Source organism: Ranitomeya variabilis, chromosome 5, assembly GCF_051348905.1.
Source record: "Ranitomeya variabilis isolate aRanVar5 chromosome 5, aRanVar5.hap1, whole genome shotgun sequence".
NCBI lineage: Eukaryota > Metazoa > Chordata > Amphibia > Anura > Dendrobatidae > Ranitomeya > Ranitomeya variabilis.
Window position 1 is genome coordinate 369,080,182 of NC_135236.1, and position 25,558 is coordinate 369,105,739.

Here is a 25,558-nt window from a genome sequence, read left to right on the forward strand (position 1 = left end):
ATTAGCGGCCAGTGCACACTCGTTCCAATGTGTCAGCACGGACCGTTTCTGAAATTTTTGGCAATACACTTCAGCCTCGTCCTGGCCCTGAGACATAGCCAGCAAGGCTGTTTCTGCCTGAATCTCAAGATTGGGTTCCTCATAAAGTAAACCGAGCGCCAGAAAAAACGCATCAATATCAGCCAATGCCGGATCTCCTGGCGCCAACGAAAAAGCCCAATCTTGAGGGTCACCCCGTAAGAATGAAATAACAATTTTTACTTGTTGAGCAGAGTTTCCAGACTAACAGGGTCTCAGGGACAAAAACAATTTACAATTATTCCTGAAATTCCTAAACTTAAATCGGTCTCCTGAAAACAGTTCAGGAATCGGTATCTTGGGTTCAGACCTAGGATTTCTGGTAACATAATCTTGTATACCCTGCACACGAGCAGCAAGCTGGTCCACACTTGTAATCAAGGTCTGCACATTCATGTCTGCAGCAAGCTTAAGCCACTCTGAGGTAAAGGGGAAAAGAAAAAAAAAAGAAAAAATGAGAGAGGGAAAAAAAAACCTCAAAATTTTCTTTCTTATAATCCCACTTCTGCAATGCATTAAACATTTAATACAGTCCTGGCATACTGTTATGACCCCAGTGGACAGGGTCTCAGAGGAACGTGTAAGTCTGCGAGATACAAAAATCCAGCTCATAGGGCAGTGGTAACTGGGTTGACCAAATATCTACTCCTAACGCCAACACTAGAAGTAGCCGGGGATCATGCCTACGGTGATCGCTAGATGACTCGCGCCAGCCGGAGAATCTAACTACCCCTAGGAGAAGAAAACAAAGACCTCTCTTGCCTCCAGAGAAATGGACCCCAAAGCAAGATACAAGCCCCCCACAAATAATAACGGTGAGGTAAGAGGAAATGACAAACACAGAAATGAACAAGGTTCAGCAAAGAGAGGCCAGCTTACTAATAGCAGAATATAGCAAGATAACTTATTTGGTCAACAAAAACCCTATAAAAATCCACGCTGGAGATTCAAGAACCCCCGAACCGTCTAACGGTCCGGGGGGACCCGAACCGTCTAACGGTCCGGGGGGAGAACACCAGCCCCCTAGAGCTTCCAGCAAAGGTCAGGATACAGATTTGGAACAAGCTGGACAAAAATACAAAACAAAACAAAAGCAAAAAACAAGGAAGCAGACTTAGCTTAAACACGCAGGAACCAGGATCAGTGGACAAGAGCACAACAGATTAGCTCTGATTTCAACGATGCCAGGCATTGAACTGAAAGTCCAGGGAGCTTATATAGCAACGCCCCTGAACTAACGGCCCAGGTGAGCATATAGGAGAAGACAGACGCTCCAGAGTCAAATCACTAATGACCACTAGAGGGAGCAAAAAGCAAATTCACAACAGTCAACTGTGTCGAAGGAAGAGAACAAGTCTAGAAGGAGGAGTATAGAGAATTGTCTGTTAGCTTTGGCTGTAAGTAAGTCATTAGTAATTTTGGTCAAGGCAGTCTCAGTGGAATTGTGGGGATGGAAGTCAGATTGTAGGTTGTCGAAGAGAGAGTTAGATGCAAAGTGAGAGGAAAGTTCAGCATGGACGTGCTGCTCAAGGAGTTTGGAAGCAAATGGGAGCAAAGATATGGGGTGATAGCTGGACATAGCGCTTGGGTCAATGGATGGCTTTTTGAGGATAGGTGTGATTGTGGCATGTTTGAAAGCAGAGGGGAAGGTACCAGAAGTTAGTGGTAGGTTGAAGAGATGCATTAGGGATGGGATTAGTGTGGTGGTGAGGTTGGAGAGGAGGTGGGATGGATGGGGTCAAGCGCACAAGTGATGAGGTGTGATTGGGAGAGACGATGAGCAAGCTCCCCTTCAGTGATTTTGGAGAGGGAAGTTATGGGGTTAGGGCATTGGTCTGGTATACAAAGGGGTTGTGGTGGTTTGACAACAAAGGCTTGCCTTGTTGCCTTTTATGTACATGTAGCTGTTTAAAAAAACATACAGTATCCAGCATGTCTACCTTTACATGGCCAGTCCATTCCTTTTCTACTCAGAAATCTGGCCACAGCTGCCTCCTCTTGCTTAATTGTCAACTCCTTTACCAGAAAAAATGTAGATGTGGGGAACAGAATGCACAATAGGGGGATACACTAGAGAGGGAGAGTGAGTAACTTATTGGTTTATGCTCACCTGGTGGAGTTGTGACAGGCACAACTCATATATAGGCAAGAAGAAAAACTGCTGCTGCCCTATGGTGGGTGGATAAGACATATTGGATCCTGTTGGATGAAACACGATAAATGGGCTGCTCTGCTGAACTAAATTTATTCTTCAACAATGATAATAATAAGGTTTTTTTTAATTCATGACACATTTCAATGCTGTATAGACATCTGTGCATGAATGAACATTGCATAAAAGCTGTCAAGCAGAGGGAGGCAGTGCTGGAGTGACAGAGGCTTCAGATCTACATCCTCATTTGCATATCAATTCAAACCCTGATTTTTCATTGACAGAAAAATGGACTGGTCATGTTAAGGTATTGCTGTGCTTTTCGTTGATAGAGCTGCTTGCACATATAAATAGTTTGAGCTGAGAAGTGAAGCTGACAGATTCCCTTTAACTCCAATAGATATCTGCATTAGCTTTAATAAAGGAATGTGCCAAAAAAAAGACAAGACCTACTGTATTGTTGAAAAAATACAGTGATTTTTTAAAATATGTTTTTTTACATTTTATATAATAACATTTTTACTCTGACCAATAAGTCTACTATTAGGCTGAAACGTCCTGCTGTGTAGTGATCACTTTACAGTAGTCTTATCATTACCCTCAAGGGCAATTACAATGAAAGGTAATACCTAAATTTAGATATTTGTAATAGAAAAAGCTATTGTATGTTTGGTTGCTTTATCGGGTGGTTATTTTTGATAAATAGAACTTGTGAGATTCAGTTGCTTAAAGCGAACCTGTCACCCCCAAAATCGATGGTGAGGTAAGCTCACCGGCATCAGGGGCTTATCTACAGCATTCTGTAATGCTGTAGATAAGCCGCCGATGTTACCTGAAAGACTAGAAAAAGACATTAGATTATACTCACCCAGGGGCAGTCCCGCTGCGATGGGCGTCTCAGGTCCGATACAGCGCCTCCCATCTTCATTCCATGACGTCCTCTTCTGGTCTTTGCACCGCTGCTCCGGCGCAGGCGTACTTTGTCTGCCCTGTTGAGGGCAGAGCAAAGTACTGCAGTGCGCAGGCGCCGGTAAGGTCAGAGAGGCCCGGCGCCTGCGCACTGCAGTACTTTGCTCTGCCCTCAACAAGGCAGATAAATACGCCTGCGCCGAAGCCGCGGTGTGAAGACCAGAAGAGGACGTCATGGAATGAAGATAGGAGGTGCCGGAGCGGACCTGAGACTCCCATTTGACCACGGACCAGCAGCGGGACCGCCCAGGTGAGTATATTATAACCTCTTTTTCTCCTCTTTCAGGTAACATCGGTGTCTTATCTACAGCATTACAGAATGCTGTAGATAAGCCCCTGATGCCGGTGAGCTTATCTCACCATCAATTTTGGGGGTGACAGGTTCCCTTTAAAACTCATTGACTTTTGATCATTTGGAAAGCCACTGGCAATAAATACCCCTTCAAGTGGCTTACTGTTAAAATATCAAGGTAAACAATAACCTACAATATAAAAAATAACATTTCTCTTTCACAAAGTCCCTATTATGCCACAATGAAAGTGCTGTGCATAACTGTTATTTATTAGGAGAGTACTAAAGTAAAAACCACTTCTATATGGCCATTGCTAAACAAGAGTGACATGGAAGCTATCCTATGGCAAGCATGAATGTCAGAACTAGTAGAGGAACATAAAAGTGACATACACATAAAGTAGGAATTAATTACATATTCCATGAATATCACTTCATTTGACAATTTGCTGTGCAGTGAAAAAAAGAGAAAGAACAGGTACAGTTCCTTCCCCAATGTAGAGTGAAACTGCACTGAATGGACTACTTGCTTGACTGCAAATGAAAGATATTCAGAAAAGTTCTTGCTGGAACTATGGATTTTCAGCACAAAGATTCATAAAATATTTCCAATGTGTTGAAGGCATTGGATTTGACATTAGGCATTGAATGACCATTTGTGGAGATTAGGGGAATAACCTGCCATGGACATTTCATATACTGTGTGTTACAAACAGCAACTTTTTTTTTTTTTTTTGTAAAGCTGTTATGTGTAGGATCAATAAATTCCTACATTTGTGGCACCAGATTACCAGCATGATATTTGTAACATTCTGTCACAAGCCGTCTATTATATTTGTGGTCACCGTGTGGCTTTGGCTTAAATCGTAGCCTGTCAAGCATTTTGCTTGCATTTCATGAGATTTTTAGTTGATATATTATGAACAATTATTGTCGATAATCAACTTAAAGAAAAGTAAGGGCTGATATACAGTGCCTACAAGTAGTATTCAACCCCCTGCAGATTTACACATTTGGAATTAACTTGGCATTGTGACATTTGGACTGTAGATCAGCCTGGAAGTGTGAAATGCACTGCAGCAAAAAAGAATGTTATTTCTTTGTTTATTTTGTTTAAAAATTGGGAAAAGTTTTTTCAGAGGGTCATTTATTATTCAACCCCTCAACCCACCAGAATTCTGTTTGGTTCCCCTAAAGTATTAAGAAGTAGTTCAGGCACAAAGAACAATGAGCTTCACATGTTTGGATTAATTATCTCTTTTTCCAGCCTGTTCTGACTATTTAAGACCCTCCCCAAACTTGGGAACAGCACTCAAACATGGTCAACATGGGAAAGACAAAGGAGCATTCCAAGGCCATCAGAGACAAGATCGTGGAGGGTCACAAGGCTGGCAAGGGGTACAAAACCCTTTCCAAGGAGTTGGGCCTACCTGTCTCCACTGTTGGGAGCATCATCCAGAAGTGGAAGGCTTATGGAACTACTGTTAGCCTTCCATGGCCTGGACAGCCTTTGAAAGTTTCCTCCCGTGCCGAGGCCAGGCTTGTCCAAAGAGTCAAGGCTAACCCAAGGACAACAAGGAAGGAGCTCCGGGAAGATCTCATGGCAGTGGGGACATTGGTTTCAGTCAATACCATAAGTAACGTACTCCACCGCAATGGTCTCCATTCCAGACGAGCCCGTAAGGTACCTATACTTTCAAAGCATCATGTCAAGGCTCGTCTACAGTTTGCTCATGATCACTTGGAGGACTCTGAGACTGACTGGTTCAAGGTTCTCTGGTCTGCTGAGACCAAGATCGAGATCTTTAGTGCCAACCACACACGTGACGTTTGGAGACTGGATGGCACTGCATACGACCCCAAGAATACCATCCCTACAGTCAAGCATGGTGGTGGCAGCATCATGCTGTGGGGCTGTTTCTCAGCCAAGGGGCCTGGCCATCTGGTCCGCATCCATGGGAAGATGGATAGCACGGCCTACCTGGAAATTTTGGCCAAGAACCTCCGCTCCTCCATCAAGGATCTTAAGATGGGTCCTCATTTCATCTTCCAACAAGACAACGACCCAAAGCACACAGCCAAGAAAACCAATGCCTGGTTCAAGAGGCAAAAAATCAAGGTGTTGCAGTGGCCTAGTCAGTCTCCTGACCTTAACACAATTGAAAACTTGTGGAAGGAGCTCAAGATTAAAGTCCACATGAGACACCCAAAGAACCTAGATAACTTGGAGAAGATCTGCATGGAGGAGTGGGCCAAGATAACTCCAGAGACCTGTGCCGGCCTGATCAGGTCTTATAAAAGACGATTATTAGCTGTAATTGCAAACAAAGGTTATTCCACAAAATATTAAACCTAGGGGTTAAATAATAATTGACTCACACTTTTATGTTTAAAATTTATAAAAATTTAACTGAGCAACAAAACTTTTTGGTTTGTAAGATTTATGCATCTGTTAATAAATCCTGCTCTTGTTTGAAGTTTGAAGGCTCTAACTTATTTGCATCTTATTAAACCTGCTAAATCTGCAGGGGGTTGAATACTACTTGTAGGCACTGTATTTCTATATATTTCCTAAATAATTATATATCTAGGCTGAATAAAACAAATATTTTTATATAAGATATTATTTTTTGGGGGTAAGTAATGAGGTTATGACAATGTAAAAACGTATACAAAATATTCTGAATTACAAATTTGCATGTGTGTTTTAATTGAATTAGTGTTTAATCACACAAGTGACACACTATGCTTCTAATTCTTTTGGATACATTTCAGATAGGTTTCCATTCTTTTAGTTATGTCAGTGGCTCTTATCGCTGAAGATAATTATCCTAAAGATCAGGTTATGAATCAGTTTTATTGGTGAATGTTTTCTCTCAGTAGATTTAATGATTTACTCTAATCTTTTCTTGTTTCTTCACTGCATCCATAATAATTTATTGATAATTTATCATAGGCTATCATGCTTTCCTACCACTAACCAAAGCTAAATACAAAAGTCAGGAAAAAATATAAATATCTAGAAGATTTAGCATGAGGCATTTAAAATATACAAGATCATCAGCAATTGTATGTATCATAGATTTATAGTTTTATATACACAGTGGTATGTAAAAGTTTGGGCACCCCAGGTTAAAATGACTGTTATTGTAAACAGTTGAGCAAGTTGAAGATGAAATGATCTCTCAATGGGCTTAATTTAAAGATAACACATTTGCTTTGTATTTTAGACAAAAACATTTTTTTTTTCATTTTCAAATTTATGAAAAGGAAAATAGGCCAATGCAAAAGTTTTTTGAAGATTTATGCACTCAGATACCTTTGACCAAGGGCTCAGACCTTAATTAGCCTGTTAGGGTTATGGCTTGTTCACTATCTTCATTAGGAAAGGCCAGGTGATGCAAATTTCCCAGCTTTATAAAACCTTGGCCTCCATTAACCTTGTGACAAAAAACCAGCAGCCATGCGTTCTTCTAAACAACTGCCTAGCACTCTGAAAATAAAAATGATGGAGGCCCACAAGGCAAGAGAAGTCTATAAGGGTACGTGTCCACGTTCAGGAAACGCTGCGTGTTTACGCTGCGTGGGGCCGCAGCGTCAAACACGCAGCGTCCAGATGTTCCAGCATAGTGGAGGGGATTTTTTGAAATCCCGTGTCCACTATGCGTGGAAACACGCATCCGTCGGCCCTGCGACTCCGGACATGCTGCACGTCTTTTAAGATCGCAGCATGTCCGTGTTCCTTGCGGCGATGCTGCGCCACCGCAAGGAATAACACAGGGCCCCAGGGAGGGGTGCGATGATCTCGGATGTGTGCAAGGAACACATCCGGCATCATCGCGTCCCGGAAGGGGGCGGGGCTTAGCGCCGAGTGGGTTTGCCACTCCGACGATACCTCCGGCCATCCTGATCGTGGACACATACCCTTAGAAGATAAAAAAGTTTTCAAGTTTCCTTTTCTTCAGTTCAAAATGTTATTAAGAAATGGCAGTTAACAGGAACAGTGGAGGTCAAGATAAGGTGTGAAAGGCCAAGCAAAATTTCAGTGAGAATTGCTCATAAGATTGCTAGAGATGCAAATCATAACCCTGCTTGACTGCAAAAGACCTTCAGAAAGACTTAGTAGACTCTTGAGTTGTGGTACATCGTTCTACTGTTTAGAGACACATGCACAAATATGGCCTTCTTGGAACAGTCATCAGAAGGAATCTTCTCTTGCGTCCTCTCCATAAAATTTTGTGTTTTTGTTTTTCGCTCCCCTCCTTCCCAGAGCAATAACTTTTATATTTTTCTGTCAGTATGGTCATTTGAGGACTTATTTTTTGTGTTTTTGTGAAAAAAAATTCCAAACTTTTCTAAAAAAAAGTTTGCGCAATTTTCTGTTACCCGTACCATCTTCATTTTTCTGGAGCTAGGTGAGGGCTTATTTTTTGCGCGCTGAGCTGACATTTTTAATGGTACCATTTTGGTGCAGATACTATTTTTTATCACCCATTATTGCATTTTAATGCAATGTCACGGCGACCAAAAAAACGTAATTCTGGTGTTTTGACTTTTTTCTCACTACGCTGTTTAGCGATCAGGTTAATCCTTTTTTTATTGATAGATTGGGCGATTCTGAATGCAGCGATACCAAATATGTGTAGGTTTATTTTTTTATTGCTTTATTTTGAATGGGGCAAAAAGGGGGTGATTTAAACTTTTATATTTTTTAATTTTTTTCTTATATTAAAAACATTTTTCTTTTATTTTGGCATGCTTCATTAGCCTCCATGGGAGGCTACAAGCTGCCACAACTCGATTGCCTCTGCTACATAGAGGCGATGCTCAGATCACCCCTATGTAGTAGAATTGCAGCATTACTATGAGCGTCGACCACAGAGGTCTTCAGGAGATCTCTGGTTGTCATGCCAATGCACCGATGATCCTCGATCACATGATGGGGTCAACAATGTACGCATTTCCATCCAGATGGCCGGAAGTGCTTGTTAAATGCTGCTGTCAGAGTTTGACAGCAGCATTTAACTAGTTAATAGTTAATAGGTGCGGGTGGATCGCGATTCTGCCTGCGCCTATTGCGGGCACATGTCAGCTGTTCAAAACAGGTGACATGTCCTGGCTTTGATGCGGGCTCACCGCCGGAGCCCACATCAAAGCAGGAGTACTGACCTCAGATGTACTATTCCATCCGAGGTCAGAAAGGGGTTAAGCATGAGGATGGATCAATCATGCTTTGGGGTTGTACTGCAGCCAATGGCACAGGGAACATTTCAGGGGTAGAGCAAAAGATAACATCATCTGTAAAACAGTTGAAGTTTAAAAGAAAATGGCTCTAAAAATGTATGATGATCCTAAAATCTTCAATAAACTACCGCAAAGGCGCAATCTGAAGGTTTTACAATGGCCCTCCCAGTCCCCCGTTCTGAACATCATTGAAAATCTGTTGCTAGTCCTCACAATAGCAGTTCATGCAAGACGAGCCAGAAATTTCACAGAACTGGAAGAATTTTCCAAAGGAAAATGGATGAAAATCCCTCAAACGAGAATTGTAAGACACTTGGCAGGCTACAAAAGGATTTACAAGTTGTAATACTTGGAAAATGGGGTTCTAGTAGGTACTACTCATGCAAGGTGCGCAAACTTTTGCATAGGCCCATTTTCCTTTTTGTAATTTTTGAAATGTTAATGAAGACAAAAAAATATATATTTTTTTCTTAAAATACAAAGGAAATGTGTCATTTTTAACCTTTGGCATTTTGGAGATCAGTTCATCTTCAACTTGCTTAACTCTTCATAATAACAGTAATTGTGACCAGGGGTGCCCAAACATTTACATGCTACTGTAAGCCTGAAATAAAGGATTCCATCACTATTTAGTATTTTTTCATATGGTAGATCTGTTGATAAAATGTGTCAACTTTGTTTCCATCCCTCAAATCGATTTTAATGCAAATTTATTCTACAAAATTCTAAATTGAAATTCATACATATGTATAAATAATATGAAAAAGTCCTGTTAAACAGCCAATGAATGGATTGAGGGATTGTTTTCCAACTGAACTAAGGTACAATTCTTTAAACATAGAACAATTATGTTTAGAACCTCCACAGTACACAGTGTATAAGAGTTTTCAGTTTATTGCTTGGCAATATCCTGAAATTATTGAGTTTACATTTCTTTATAATCAATATTTGTTTTGAACAAAGTGAAATTCTTTATAAAGTAAGCTTGTCATCAATGACTTATAGCCTTGTTATTTTTTTTGAGTCGGCAACAAAGCAATGCAGTGGGTTTGTGTTTCAAAATTGTTCAGCAGTGTACAAAAACATTTTGTAAAGAATGATTGTGCTTAATGTTTCTTAATAGAATTAAGAGGTCATATCCACAATGCATGTATGTGATGCAGGTGACTGTTAAGTCACGTGCTGTATGCTCTCTACATAGTATAGAAGAACATTGCGCAAAGTTCAGTAGCATAAAAATTACAAATACTATAATATTGTGATATGAAAAAATACATGCACATTTCATTAGTTGTTTGATGGTGGCATGGTAGTATAAATTAAAATCAAAGAAATAAGCCAGGAAAAAAGTTGAATAAATACGCAATGTGTAGGAACATGTTCACACTGGGGCCATTTCACAAAACCTAAGATTTAAAAAAATAAACAAATGAGCATATGCACTGTAGTGAGTAAATAAAAAGTATGATAACCATCCCACCACAACAAGGTGTACCCAATCAGCACAGTCCTATTCTCTCTAGTGTTAAAGGGGTTGTCCAGTTTAAAATGAATTATCTGCAATCAATCTATATGAATGCAGCCTTTTGAATCCCCAGTGCATGGACTGTGCAATGCAAGAGTTCACTGGTTTCTGAGCTGGGACCAGCAGTGATATGTGCGATATGCACACTCAAAGACAAAAGCAACAACCTCTTTAAAACCTTCTCTTTGTGTCAACCAATGTCAATATAAAATATATATTAATTATACATATATATCTATCTATCTATCTATCTATCTATCTATCTATATATATATATATATATATATATATATATATATATAGTGGCATTACTCTAATTAAATGATCAGTCATCTTGATAACTTTTAGGATTTGTTGAAATGGGATAGAAATTGAGCTAGAAAGTCGGTGTGATATTTTCAAGAATTTGAGGCAAAATGTGATTGAATTATGTACTGATTTGTCGAGGATTTTGTTGCAGATTTGCCAAGATGTTACCTTACGAATAACAAAGGGTAGAATAACTATTGAAAATCCATATCATAACTTGAAATACTGCATAGTTAAAACACATACAGATAGAGATAAGCATTTTTTTTTAATTCAAATCCACCAGTTTAGTTAAATTATCCCAAATAAATAAAATCTCAGTAATGCAAAGTCTCTAAGACTCCAGAAATGTGTTTAACTTTCTGAGATCTCCTAGGATTTTGTTGATCCTTTTGAGCTCTTTAATACAAACACAGTATTATTAATGTCCAAGTGACCTCAACCTATCTGGCTAAGGGAAGAGCAGGGGGTAACAAGTGCCAACTAGTGATGAGCAAGTATACTCGTTGCATGGGTTTTCCCGAGCACGCTCGGGTGGTCTCCGAGTATTTGTAAGTGCTCGGAGATTTAGTTTTCCTAGCCTCAGCTGCATGATTTACAGCTGATAGACAGCTTGAATACATGTGGGGATTCCCTAGCAACATAGCAAGCCCCACATGTACTCAGCCTGGCTAGCAGCCGTAAATCATGCAACTGAGTCAACAAAAATTAAATCTCCGAGCAGTCACAAATACTCGGAGACCACCCGAGCGTGCGCAGGAAAACCTGAGTAACAAGTATATTCGCTCATCACTAGTGGCAACCAATAACAGTATTCATGTGATGTGTGTATTAAACTAATAAAACAAAGAAGTGTGCAAATAAATATATAAATAATAAATTATGACTTGTCTGTCTTACAAGCCAAGATACTCATTTTAGCCTGTTGGTAAACTGGCAGGGAAGAATCAGCTGTGACCCCATACTGTCCTGTCTGTATCTTCTATTTTGCTTCCTCCCCTGCCCAGGAGATGTGGTTTGATAAGATCATGTTCCTGTATGGTAAGATTCAGCCATTACACAGTACAGGTACATTTTATTTAACACATTTATGGAACCTTTCTTTTATTCCAAGATCTATAAATTAAAATGCTCTTTGTTCTTGGGACAACCCCTTTAACTAAAGCAGGCACTGCACATGTTTCAGCTGACAGTCATTTATTTGTTCATTCTCCCATCAGTTATCTTTCCTGAGACCCCCATGAACATGAAAATTTGACCTGGCCAATCACTTAAGTATTTTCAAGGGTAGAGCAGAGAAAGCTGCTGCGAAATTGCTGTGACTTATTTCCTGAAGAAGAAAGGGGCCAACATGAACATTAAAGATTCCTGACTCTTTTCTCTCCATCATTATCTGTTGGGAAAGAGTAAGCTCTTATGGGCAGGGTCATCATTATATTTGCTTTAATTATTGCATTATCTTTAACGTTATTACTTATGACTCACACATGAACTGTAGCATTGTAAAGCGCTGCAGAATATGTTGGCCCTATATAAATAAAGAGTATTATTATTATTATTATTATTATTATTACTAAAGAGTCAGAGGCCCCATGCATGTTAGATTGTGTGTTGAAACAGCTGATATAAGCGGATTTGGACAATTTTAGTGTAATTTGTAAGGTATATTAAAAATCAGAGTGTGTAACTTTTACCTGTCTTTGACTGAACTCAGTTGATTTATGACCACATGAAAGTTTAGCTTTCTTTTGATGCAGATTATGGTCATAAATCAGCACAAAGAAGCTCAGTAAAAGATGAAATATACATATTTACCCATTAAAGCTAGTTTGTCTGACAGATTCTTAGTTAATCTCATTCTGCAGCCAACAATTAGCAGTGAAACAGCTTTAAAAGCAAAGCAGTACAACATGTTTCATGAAACCAATTGTAAAAATAATTTTTAGCTACAAAAATACATTTAAAGGGGTATTCCCAAGTTCAGAAGTTGTCTGCTAGTCATTGGAAAGAGGATAACGTCTTGATCGCTGGGGGTCTTATCACTAGGACTCAGGCTCTATAAAGCCTCATGTGAATGGAGCTGTGATCGGTCATGTGCACCTCTGCTCCATTCCTTCTTAATTGAGTGTTACATTTGGCTGATCTACAGCACTTCCATTAGGAATAAATAGATCAGCAGTGCACATGATCAACCACCGCAACATTCACAAGAGGCTCTTCATAGCCTACCCAGTTTTACAATCCCAGTGACCAAGAAGTTACTCCCTAGGCAATAGATTGGTAGAACTTTCACATGAGAAAACTCCTTCATGTGAAAAACACACCTGAAAGTGTCCATATCTATAATCATTTATGTAAGACACCAACTATCTAATGTGTTTGTCCTCCCCAAAGATAGATGAAGAGAAATAAGCTTGGAATTTAATATTCTCAATAATACCGTAGCCAGAAAAGGAATCTCATGAGTTTGGCCAGCACGTCAGTCTAGTATAAATTTAGACATTTTGAAAGCTGCTGTAGACTTACTTTTCTTTTGAACATTTTAAACATTTTAGGAATAACAATATTCTATTAAAAATGTAGCTGTTTTACAAGACAATGATGGATCCTGAAGCCCAAAGTAATTGTACTTTCAGTTATGTAATATGAATATTAATATGAACATCGATTTAGCAACATTCACTTCCCTATTTGTTACCGATAGCATAAAAGTTTGTTCCCTCCATAAACTGTACTAACTTGGATTGATGCTGGAGAACTTATCTAGAAGAGCTTAGTGAGAGCTCCAGCACAATACGGTGTCTTGTAGTTAGAACTTACTGAGAGTAAGCTAAAAAATCAGCAAAGCGTAACACCTAGAGAAAATCAACTAAATAAACAGAAGCAATCATATTTTTCCTTTAATTTTGCATTAAAACTATATAGACAATCTGAAATCCTTTATTTCGCTTATCCTGAATTTGCAAACTAAATGAAAGTGTTGAAATGTCGCCTAACAGATGGAAGCTTCAGATTCATAAGCTGGTAAGCAGCATGAATTCTTGCTAATTTGCTTAAATAATGTGACTAAATAAAAATAAAAATTACTGTGTCTCATTTTCTAAATTATGCAAAAATAAATGTGATTGGTACGGAAGATGACCTTTAAATATAAGTAATCAGCTGCTATATTTGTAGCAAACGTCTACAAATCTGGATTGATTCTGTGATTAAAAAAATCAATGATCTTCTTCTCATTTTCCCAGTATTAGCAATTGCTAAAATGAGACATTATTTTTTTATTTGGCTAAACAAGACAAATAAAAAATAAAAGCACAGACAGTGACATAGTTAATGCTTGGATTTATATGCTGACTTGTATTGTGATCTATGGTGATCTGGTTGCACCAATTGAAGCAAGCTTACACAAAACCTCCTCCCTGCATAGTAAAACCTAATGACCTCCACTCTGTTATTGCTCCTTCCACATTTAATATTAAAGTCTTATACCCTTCATATTCAAAATGTCTGCTAGAGAGTGCACCAGAGAGTTTGGACCAGAACGTTCAGCTGCATAGAAATACATGCAGCTGCACACTCCAGTTCTGAGTGCTGATGGCAGTGCCGGGTATTGAGGTGCGAGACTTGTGCGAGTTTCTCGCATTGCAGTTGCAAGTGGGACACTGGCCTGATTTACACCTCTCCTACCTTTCCAATGTAGTGAATTGGGCCAGTACTGATGACAATGGTGCCGTTTCCTTCCCTTAGCAGAGAAAGGTAGAAGACTTTTAGACTATTAGAAATGCACACTTACTATGGTGGGTGGAGGGTCGCTTTGATAACAGTAACAGCCCACAAAAGTTTGAGCTCTTTTGGTTTTGGCTTATACAAGTGGTTCCAAATTAAGATTAACCCCTAAAACACTGTACAATAACAAATTATATTGTGGTACTGTGTTAGCTAGAAAAATTGATGTGACTACTTTTCTGCCAAATGATGACAAAAGTATTCTCGGAGTGATAGATTTTCTGGTTAGCCAATAAAGGTATCACTCTGAGAATACTTTTGTCATCATTGGGCAGAAAAGTATTCACATCCCCTATAACAATAATATAAATCGAGAAGGCATATGGAAATGGGTGGTATTGTTAAATGGAACTCTCTTTTATGTGTTCATATGTTCATCTATGTGTAAATCTTAAATATAAATTTTATACATGGCACTTAGTCTACAAAGCATACTATACATGACTTTAGATCTTTTAGCCGCCATATGAAAGCATACTTTGGCCATGATTTTCACTAATGCAACTACCGTATCTACATTTTAAGGCCGGTTTCACATGTCAGTGGCTCCGGTACGTGAGGTGACAGTTTCCTCATGTACCGGAGCCACTGACACACGTAGACACATTGAAATCAATGCATCTGTGCAGATGTCATTGATTTTTTGCGGACCGTGTCTCCGTGTGCCAAACACGGAGACATGTCAGTGTTCATGGGAGCGCACGTATTACACGGACCCATTAAAGTCAATGGGTCCATGTAAAACACGTACCACACACGGACGTTGTCCGTGTGCAGTCCGTGTGCCATGCAGGAGACAGCGCTACAGTAAGCGCTGTCCCCCCCACATGGTGCTGAAGCCGCCATTCATATCTTCCCTGCAGCAGCGTTTGCTGTAGAGAATATATGAATAATCCTTTTTTGTTTGTTTCTCGTGTTTAACATATAGATCCATGTCCCCACCCCCCTCCCACCCCCTGTGCGGCCGCCCGCTGTTATTAAAATACTCACCCGCCTCCCTCGCAGTGTCCTGTCCTGGCCGCAGCTTCTACTGTATGCGTTCATGTGGGGCCGCCCATTACAGAAATGAATATGCGGCTCCACCCCTATGGGAGGTGGAGCTGCATATTCATGACTGTAATCGGCGGCCCCATGTGACCACTCATACAGTAGAAGGTGCGGCCAGGACAGGACACTGCGAGGGAGCCGGGTAAGTATTTTAATAACAGCGGGCGGGCGCACAGGGGGTGGGAGGGGGGGGGGACAGGGATCTTTATGTTAAACACGAGAAAAAAAAAAAAAAGGATTATTCATATGTTCTCTACAGCAAACGCTGCTGCAGAGAAGATATGAATGGCGGCTTCAGCACCATGTGGGGGGGGGGCAGCGCTTATCTCTAGCGCTGTCTCCTGCATGGTGCATGTGGTACCCAGTCGGCACACGGGCGGCACACGTGTGCCGCACGTGTGCCACACTGATGTGCAACAGAAACGCACGGGCACACAGACACGGATAATTCCGGTACCGATTTTTCCGGTACCGGAATTATCTGGACATGTGGGACAGGCCTAAAGTGGTGTTACAGAGACATATGTAAGCATGACATGTGACCCCATTTTATGCTGATCAGATAATCAAGAAGATATTACAGGTTCCCATAAGTAAACACAAACATTTGATTCCAATTTCACAGTAATACTGTGTGGGTAAAATTTGTCTAATTAGGATTGTCGGTATAGATTTTTAATGAGACGAGTTGCATGTTTATCTGGACCATTGGAAATAATGAAAAATTATACCTACATTAGAAGAAAACCGACAAACCAGGGCTGTAAAATGAACTTTTAAAGCAAAATGCAAATTAGACTAGAAGAACATTGGAGGTATGTGGAGAAGCTCCAAGTGCATTAGTCCTCTATGAAGCTGGTGCCACCTACTTGTCCTTCATGATCAATTTGGCTGCATCATGCATTTGGCCAGCTGAAATCTCTGACATGCAGTGTTACTGCCTGAGCAAAAAGTGACAACATTTCTCTGAGATACAGTATTGTACTCTGTGCTCCCCACTTCATCTAGCTTAAATGTATCAGATAGACTTCTGCAAAGTGACAGTCGCTAAGAGCTTTTCCCCCAGGCTGTCACCAAGACCACAGTTTAGCAGATGCAGTGCCGCTAATGTGGGAGCAATTGATGGCAGAAATAAATCTATTACAGGTCACAGAAAAGGACAGAAGAACTGCAGTGCTGCTGAATGGCTTAAACACACATAGCATGCATAAGCACAGACGACATTCATATATACACACAGGCAAGGGGTTTTTCCCACTGAAAGGCAAGCATTTTCCTAAGATAAAGCCGAGAAACTAAGAATGATAGCTGCCCCCCAGTAGGTACAAAATCACTGAAATAAAGCATTTTAGTAACAACTACACACATAGTTTCAGTTCTTTTCTCATTAATTGTATTATAGCTTTATTACCATCCACTTTTCTGTTTCAATAGACTGCTTCCATGTGCAGTTTACATGTAAAATAACCTTCTTTTTACCTAGTCCAATAATATGGGCATGCAAACAATATGGCGCACACCCTGACCTCTGATTGATCCACAGATCTATTCTTAGTATCAGTCAGATAGCTATGCTAACTAGAGAGCATGCCATAATTATCTCAATTACATAGTTATTTACATACAATTTTATACATTTTGTACACTTTTTTCATTCCTGAATATGCAGGTACAAGTGCTTTATACAAATTTCTTTTGCATCCTCTTTTCTTTTTCTTTATCCTTTCCAAGTCTTCTCATGTGATTGGAGCACAAATGTGTATCTCCTTCCAATTAGTGCTTTCATTTCATAGACATTGTAAATGTCCTTATAATGTTCAGCTATTAAAATACTTATATTATTAATCCCAAGGGGTCAATTACCAGAAAATCTTGGTTTCCTGTAGTTCACGTGCTGGTTGAAATCATCCCTAAAAGAGGATTGACCAAAATCAATGGGCTATGAGATAACTTGCTGGTCACTGTGGGTCCAGACAGAGGCTGGGATACCAGCAATCCAAAGTACGGAGCTTCCAAATTCCAAGAGCAGAACTCTTTAAAGCCATGTCTTGAATGTCTTGTATATTGTATAGACAATGAATGGAGCAGAGACTGATCATGCTTCCTTCCCCTCTATCAGAGATGGGGTGCTGCAGAATCCTGTTCTTAGAATCTTGGAGCCCTGATTATTGGGTGTTCTAGTGTAAAACCTTGTCCTTTTAGGAAAATACCTTTAAACATAAACTAGAACATAGAGCCTTGCAGAAAAATCTACCACTCTTATGTAGCCTCGTCATAACCCTTAGTAGAAATATCCAACTATAAGGTCATGTTCACACGCTCAGTATTTGGTCAGTATTTTACATCAGTATTTGTAAGCCAAAACCAGGAGTGGAACAATCAGAGGAAAAGTATAATAGAAACACGTCCCCACTTCTGCATTTATCACCCACTCCTGGTTTTGGCTTACAAATACTGAGGTAAAAAACTGTTTAAATACTGAGCGTGTGAACGTGGCCTTAGACGGTATCGATAGCTGCACATTTTATTAGTGTTTTAGTATTTTCTACATTTATAATGGTATTTTGCATACTTTTCTATAGTCATTTTAAAATCCGGTACATTATCAAAACTTCATTGTCAAGCTTCTTTTAATGTTTAAAGACATTTTACAGTATGTCATCCACTGAATAAAAATCAATTAAATTGTGTTCCTGGAATACTGTCTGTGATTAAACATTCATTTAATATTTTATTTCAGGATTAGAACGAATTGGGAGAAATTCTAGCTATGAACAAGAGGGGAAGGTTCAGTTTGTGATCGATGCAGTGTACTCAATGGCTCATGCACTCCATAGCATGCATAGAGATTTCTGCCCTGGTTATTTGGGACTTTGCTCGAGAATGAAACCTGTGGATGGAAAAGACCTTCTTAGTTATATCCGGGCTGTCAACTTTAATGGTAAGTTTACACCACATATATTTTATCTTTATAGAAATATTGCATAAAAGGAATAATTAATTTCTTTAAACGGTAACTAATTTTTGAAGATGATGTTTTCATTTTTGGCAGGCATTTTTATTGTCTGATGATCATGGGAGCTCAGGTCCTTTGATCCATCAAAATTCCACAAACTTCACCCATAGGTTATAAAGAATCACAGTGATAACAATATTATTCATCTAAAATCTAAATTGCAATTTGTTTATTTTCCAAGGCCTAACCCAGCTCTGTTCGGTGTTTGATTGTCTCTTTATGAGAGACTCTTTGCTTTGGTTGATAGAGAGGTGTTTTAAAAGTGTTTTAAAAGTGGGACAGCCCATATACTACATTGATAAAAATAATTAGTGCCCTTCTTTAACCCCATAACCCCCGGAGCCTTTTTCGTTTTTCGCTCCCCTTCTTTCCAGAGCCATAACTTTTTTTTATTTTTCTGTCAATATGGCCATGTGAGGGTTTATTTTTTGCAGGATGAGTTGTACCTTTGAACAATACCATTGGTTTTACCATGTTATGTAACAGAAAACGGAAAAAAAATCCAGAATGCGATGAAATTGCGAAAAAAAGTGCAATCCCACACTTGTTTTTTTTTTTCCTTTTTTGCTAGGTTCACTAAATGCTAAAACTGACCTGCCATTATGATTCTCCAGGTCATTTCGAGTTCATAGACACCTAACATGTCTAGGTTCTTTTTTATCTAAGTGGTAATTCCAAAGTTTGTTTAAAAAAAAATTGCGCAATTTTCAGATACCGGTAGCGTCTCCATTTTTCGTGATCTGGGGTCTGGTGAGGGCTTATTTTTTTTGTGCTGAGCTGACATTTTTAATTATACAACTTTTGTGCGGATACGTTCTTTTGATTGCCCGTCATTGCATTTTAATGCAATGTTGTGTCGACCAAAAAAGCGTAATTTTCGGTTTTTGATTTTTTTCTAGCTAAGCGTTTAACGATCAGGGTAACCCTTTTTTTATTGATAGATCAGGCGATTTTGAATGCGGTGATACCAAATATGGGTAGGTTTGATTTTGTTTTATTGTTTTATTTTGATTGGTGCAAAAGGGGGGTGATTTGACTTTTATATATTTTTAAACACATTTTTTTTTAATTTTGTCATGCTTCAATAGCTTTCATGGGAGGCTAGAAACATCCACTACTCAATCGCCTCTGCTACATAGAGGTGATGCACAGATCACCTCTATGTAGCTGAATTACAGCATTGCTATCAGCGCTGACCACAGGGTGGCACTCATAGCAATCCATCATCAACAACCATAAAGGTCTTCATGAGACCTCTGGTTGTGATGCTAATGCACCGATGACCCCCGATCACATGACGGAGGTCAGAGTTTGACAGCGGCATTTAACTAGTTAATGGGTGTGGGCAGATCGTGATTCCACTCATGCCCATTGCAGGCACATGTCAGCTGTTGAAAACAGCTGACATGTAACGGCTTTGAGGTGGGCTCCAGCGGTGAGCCCACCTCAAAGCGGGGATACTGCCAGCTGACATACTATTCCGTCAGCTGGCAGAAAGGGGTTAAATTATTTCTCTACACAAATAAAAATATTTGTCTATGATAACACCAAGATTTTTTTTGTAACTGTAAGTGTACTGTAAAGGGTTCTTTGGGACTTAAAGCACCACTCCAATGTTTTTTTTTTATTGCACTGCTGGAGTGGTTATTTAAATGCAATTAGCCAGCCCCCTTTCTCATACTCACCTGCCACCGTCATCAATTTCCAGGGTCTCCGGCAAAAAGTGACCAGCCGGGCAGTTTCATGGAGCTATGCGGAGGTTACTTTTCAATACAAGTTTATGAGAGCCTCGTTCTGGCCTCATTTTGGCTGTCATAGAACTGCATTGAGAGATTGTGATGTAGTTTCTGATTCTGGCCAGTCGGTAGCTGCGCTCACAACATGGCATTGTGGGACCGGCGCGGTGCACTAAGAGAGTATATGACTGGGGTGGGGGGTTTATATTTAACCCCTTTCTGACATTGGACGCAAATTTACACTGATGTCAGACTCCCTCCCTTTGATGTGGGAGGTGAGCCCACATCTTTCCGGGTATATGTGAGCTGTTTTGAACAGCTGACATGTGCCCGGAACAGTCGCGGGTGTAATTGGGTTCCACCTGCGGCTATTAACTCCTTAAACGCCGCTGTCAAACGCTGACAGCAGCATTTAACTCGCTCTTCCAGCCATAGGGCCAGAAATCCGCCCACCAGTGACCCCTGTCATGTGATCGCGGGTCATAGGCATGACAACCAGAGGTCCCCTGGAGACCTCTATGGTTGTCATAGCTGGATTGCTATGAGTGCCACCTGGTGGTTGGCGCTCATAGCAAGTGAGTAATTCTACTACATCAGTGTTTCTCAACTCCAGTCCTCAAGACCCAACAACAGGTCATGTTTTCAGGATTTCCTTAGTATTGCACAGGTGATAATTTCATCACCTGCTCAAGCATTAATTCCATCGCCTATGCAATACTAAGGAAATCCTGAAAACATGACCTGTTGTGAGGTGTTGAGGACTGGAGTTGAGAAACACTGTACTACATAGAGGCGGTCTGATCATCGCCTCTATGTAGCAGAGCCGATTGGGTTGTGGCAGCTTCTAGTCTCCCATGGAGACTATTGAAGCAAGCCTAAAGTAAAAAAAAATGTTTTTAAAAATATAAAAAAAATTAAAAAATATAAAAGTTCAAATCATCCCCTTTTCGCCCCATTCAAAATAAAACAATAAAAAATATCAAACATACACATATTTGGTATAGCTGCATTCAGAATCACCAGATCTATCAATAAAAAAAGGATTAAGCTGATCACTAAACGATGTAGCGAGAAAAAACTCAAAATGCCAGAATTATGGTTTTTTTGGTTGCCACGACATTAAAATGCAATAATGAGCGATCAAAAGATCGTATCTGCACCAAAATGGTATCATTAAAAACGCCAGCTCGGCACACAAAAAATAAGCCCTCACCTGACCCGAAATAACAAAAAATGGAGAAGGGTATCGGAAAATAGCGCAATTTATTTATTTATTTTTTTAACAAAATTTGAATTTTTTTTTCACCACTTTGATGAAAAAGAATCTAGACATGTTTGGTGTCTATGAACTCATAATGACCTGGAGAAAGGTCAGGTCATGTTTGGTCAGTTTTAGCATTTAGTGAACCTAGTAAAACAGCCAAACAAAAAGCAAGTGTGGGATTGCAATTTTTTTGCAATTTCACTGCACTTGAAATTTTTTCCCATTTTATACTACACAACATGGTAAAACCAATTGGTGACGTTCAAAAGTAAAACTTGTTCTGCAAAGAACAAGCCCTTACATGGCTATTTTGACCACAAAATAAAAAAAGTTATGGCTCTGGGAAGAAGGGGAGCAAAAAATAAAGATGCAAAACCAAAAAAAATCTGGTCGTTAAGGGGTTAAAGAGGATTACTGACAATTACCAAAATGAAGAGGCAGCGGGACTCTTATGGGAGGTGTTTACCAGGCGCTTTAGTGCTTGTTTATTACATTTGTTCCCATTTATTCATTTCAATTATTTCTCTTGCATTGTGCAAAATATTTTAGTAATTATTTTGAAGCTTTTAATATATTTCTAATATTTTTTAATTGTTTGAATGCAAAAACAAAACATCAACTTTTCTTAAATCTATTTGCTATGTATACATACAGTATGTTGTATGCTTTTTGGGTAATTACTGAAATAGTGAACTCTGTGATTAAAACAGGAATAGTTTGTATACAGCAGTGAAAGATGGAATTCTACTGACTGTCGCTCCTGTAAGAATTCTTCGTGAATATCTGCGGTCATAGTCTATGCACTTCCACTGCCTCTGAACCTAATAGATATCAGCAACACTGTTTATCACCATACACATCAGTGACCGCAGCTTGCAGCCTTTTCCAAATGCACAAGGTCATTCTGAATTTAGTTTCTATGTGGAAACTGTTTTTAGCTTCAGGTGAAATACCCAAAGTGCTTAGTTGCTATAGATATTCTCCAGGTAGCTATTTGGTATTTAGGCTATTTGAGTTAGTAACATAGCGTGTAGACAATTTGTTTGCTTAAACAATTGGTTGATTTTTAAAATAGGGTAAAAATGTATGAAAAACTATAAATAACTTACACACTTTAAACTTTGTCAATGCAAGAACATTGAAATTTTATGAAAGCGCAGCTCTACCCTAAAGCTATTTAAAAGATCATGTTACTCTAGATATTGCCTTTTCAGTTATCTGAAAAATCCCTGATAATACTTGCTTGGAACAATTCAAGAATAACCCAAAAGAGCTATGGGATGTGTCAACCAGTCAAAGAAGAACTCCGTTTATAAATGCTACTAATATTTTGCCATGGAGCCTGCTGAGAAGTGATAGAAGTTTCAGTTTATAATTGGATTGTGCCCTGTTCTCAGTATACACTCCACAACATTGGAAGGCCTTCAAGAATAAACATCACTCCGGTCATACCAGTGGGGTTATGGTGTGGGATGGCATAATGTACAGTAGCCGGACACCTCTAGCCTTCATTGTAGGTACACTAATGGCTCAATGTCATAGTTGCATGTTGTAGTTGGGCTGTGGATTAAAAAGATTATTTTTAAAAGTTCTGCATCTGGTTTCTAATTTGTAATAAACCACAATTTATATCCATCACATTTATTATATATTTGCACAAAAAACAGGAATGTTCAATACTCTCTGTTAGGACTGGCGGAATGCACCAAATATTAATTAGAGGCGATATAAGATGCGTTCGCAGTCCGGGGTCCACCGTGCAGAAAAGACACCTGCTGCTCAGTAATGACGGACTATATAGGGGTACTAAGAGAAGACACACACGGGTTAGCTTCACCTGGTGTGAAGGAAGCGAACCCTGTTGCATCACAGGGCCGCGGTACCGCACAGAGAGCGCAAGCAAGGAGTCACAGAACTTTGCCCCAAAACTCAGGGTAAGAGTCCTTCTAGACCTCTTGTGCTCATCACCGCTACAGTGGTGTCAGGGAATTAACTAAATTAAAGATTCACCGCACAAGAGTGCATGCAGTGCCACTCTGGCAGAAACCACTATACACTCAAACTTGGGCCAGGAAAGCGCACTATTTGCGCAGGGTGGCGCACTATTGGTCGCTGCTAATAGACGCAGTCTCTTGTGCTAAATGTGCAGGATCGCACTGTCAGGTGCTAGGTAGCTCCACCATTCATGAGCAGTCAACAACTCTCGGAAGGGGAATGATTCGGAGCTTTCATACATTGACAGGCATACATCCACACACACATGTTAGCAGGTTTACACTATGAGCGGCCATGCAAACCTTTTATAGCCGTAGCGCTCCGGGACCTTCCTGATGGTCCAATAGGAGTCGCAAAAGGACCTGAGCATGTGATCCCCGACCTCCAATGAGAGTATGGGAAAAGCAGGACTCAGTCCCAGAAATGCCTGCTCGCTGCTGATCAGTGCTGGCTACAAAGGCAGAGCCTAGAAGGGCAGCAGTAACCAAGCGCACAGTATCAGTCTGAGCCAGATGCTGGGATCGATGTCTTCACTGTGGCTGGAGGAGAATGAGAGACCGCAGTGGACATGGTTCGAGATTCCCCCTGTGCAGCTGTGGGAACTCGACACCTAACACTCTCGCCATTTAGAATATAGGAATAGTTATTGTGAGATGAAATATGTCCAGGGTTAAATATTGGAATGGGGCATTACAAATTTGCCTAATGTAAAGCATCCAAGAGGTGGCTTACAGGAAATCTGTCTGTTTTTGATCCCCCATCTGTGAGAAGCATGACATAGGGACAGAGAGCTTGACAACACTAAACTAAACTAACACTAAACTGACAGCTTTCTGTGTACACTGTGCATAGGCAGAAAGCTGACAATGAAAGCTGGGGCCTAGGTTGTACAGCGCTCATGAACATGGAGAACTACATAGCAGTAGGTTTACTGGCCCCTAATAAAAATGTCCTGCTAATAATACAGTGATTTTATCAAATTTATGGCAAGCAGCTCAGTAAAAGACACATCACTGGAATAGGGGTCAGTATCTATAAATTGTGCTGCTCTAGGGTTAGGTGTCAAAAACCTGGTGGCGGATTCCCTTTAAAGAAGAGAAAAGAGTCTAACATACAAATATGAGCCAGCTCTCTCACCGTAATCTTCTTCTTTAGCTTATCTCCTCTAGGTTTAGGCTAACTATATTTGATCTAATCTTAATAACAAACACATCCGAAAAAATGTCAAAACAAATTATACAAAAAGTCAACTAAAATGATATGTAGAAAAATAAAAACTTAAACTGAACATTACCTGTCATTCTTATTTATTTTCTAAAGAAGCTTTCATTTTGCCAACGGCACTTCTTCAGTCTGAACTGTGAGATTCGATGATAACCTGCAAGATCTCACATTATGATTACAAGTGCTGCCCTGGGTGGCTGTAGAAAGCCGCCAAGAGTGCTGAGAATTCACAACTCACTTCGGACCCAACTGCTGGTGCAGAGCTAAGTCCCTTACAGGCTAATTGGAGCTTTCTATGGTTTATTTAAATGCCAGTTAGCAACATTACGTTATGAGAACCTCTCTTCAAAGAGCCTGGCTTCGCATTAAACTTATTTACCCACTTCTATTTATTTTGATCCTGTCATAATGTAATAATTAGGTTATAAACCTGGAACTGAGGGAAGTAATAATAGCAAGAAGTTTTCAGATACCTTAGCAATTAGGCTGTGCAACAATGGAGTTTTGGACATATATGTATTCATATACCATGAATGGATGGAGCAGTGAATATTATTATATAGCATTGTAGTCTACATTGGGTTTTTTTCTGGATCACACAAATTTACCACTATATCCCTCACATTTTTTAAGGACACATAATAACTTTTGTTGTGTCAATCAATTATGATTCTAGTGAAGAATTTCTAAGACATACAACATGAACAGCACCCAACCGTCCCGGATTCAGCAAGACTGTCTCCATTTGAGCAGGCAATCCCGCCATCCTGGCAGATCAGGGCATTGTCCCAACTTCAACTAACTCTATGTCTGTCTTCATCATAGTGATCAGATTAGTATTGATTTTTTGTCTCCATTAAACCCATAAAAATGTAATAAAAAAGTAATGCTGATGCCGTGTTTCACATGTAGCATGAATGC

At 39.7% G+C, this 25,558-nt stretch overlaps 1 protein-coding gene across 2 annotated transcripts in view; it reads left to right on the forward strand.

The window, feature by feature from the left end:
- Positions 1-25,558, forward strand: part of GRM8 (glutamate metabotropic receptor 8) — a 1,957,382-nt gene that overhangs the window by 1,402,471 nt on the left and 529,353 nt on the right. For both annotated transcript variants that reach the window (XM_077264926.1, XM_077264927.1), the window contains exon 7: positions 18,143-18,343. In XM_077264926.1, the coding sequence (XP_077121041.1) occupies positions 18,143-18,343 (201 nt within the window). The remainder of the gene's footprint in view (positions 1-18,142; positions 18,344-25,558) is intronic.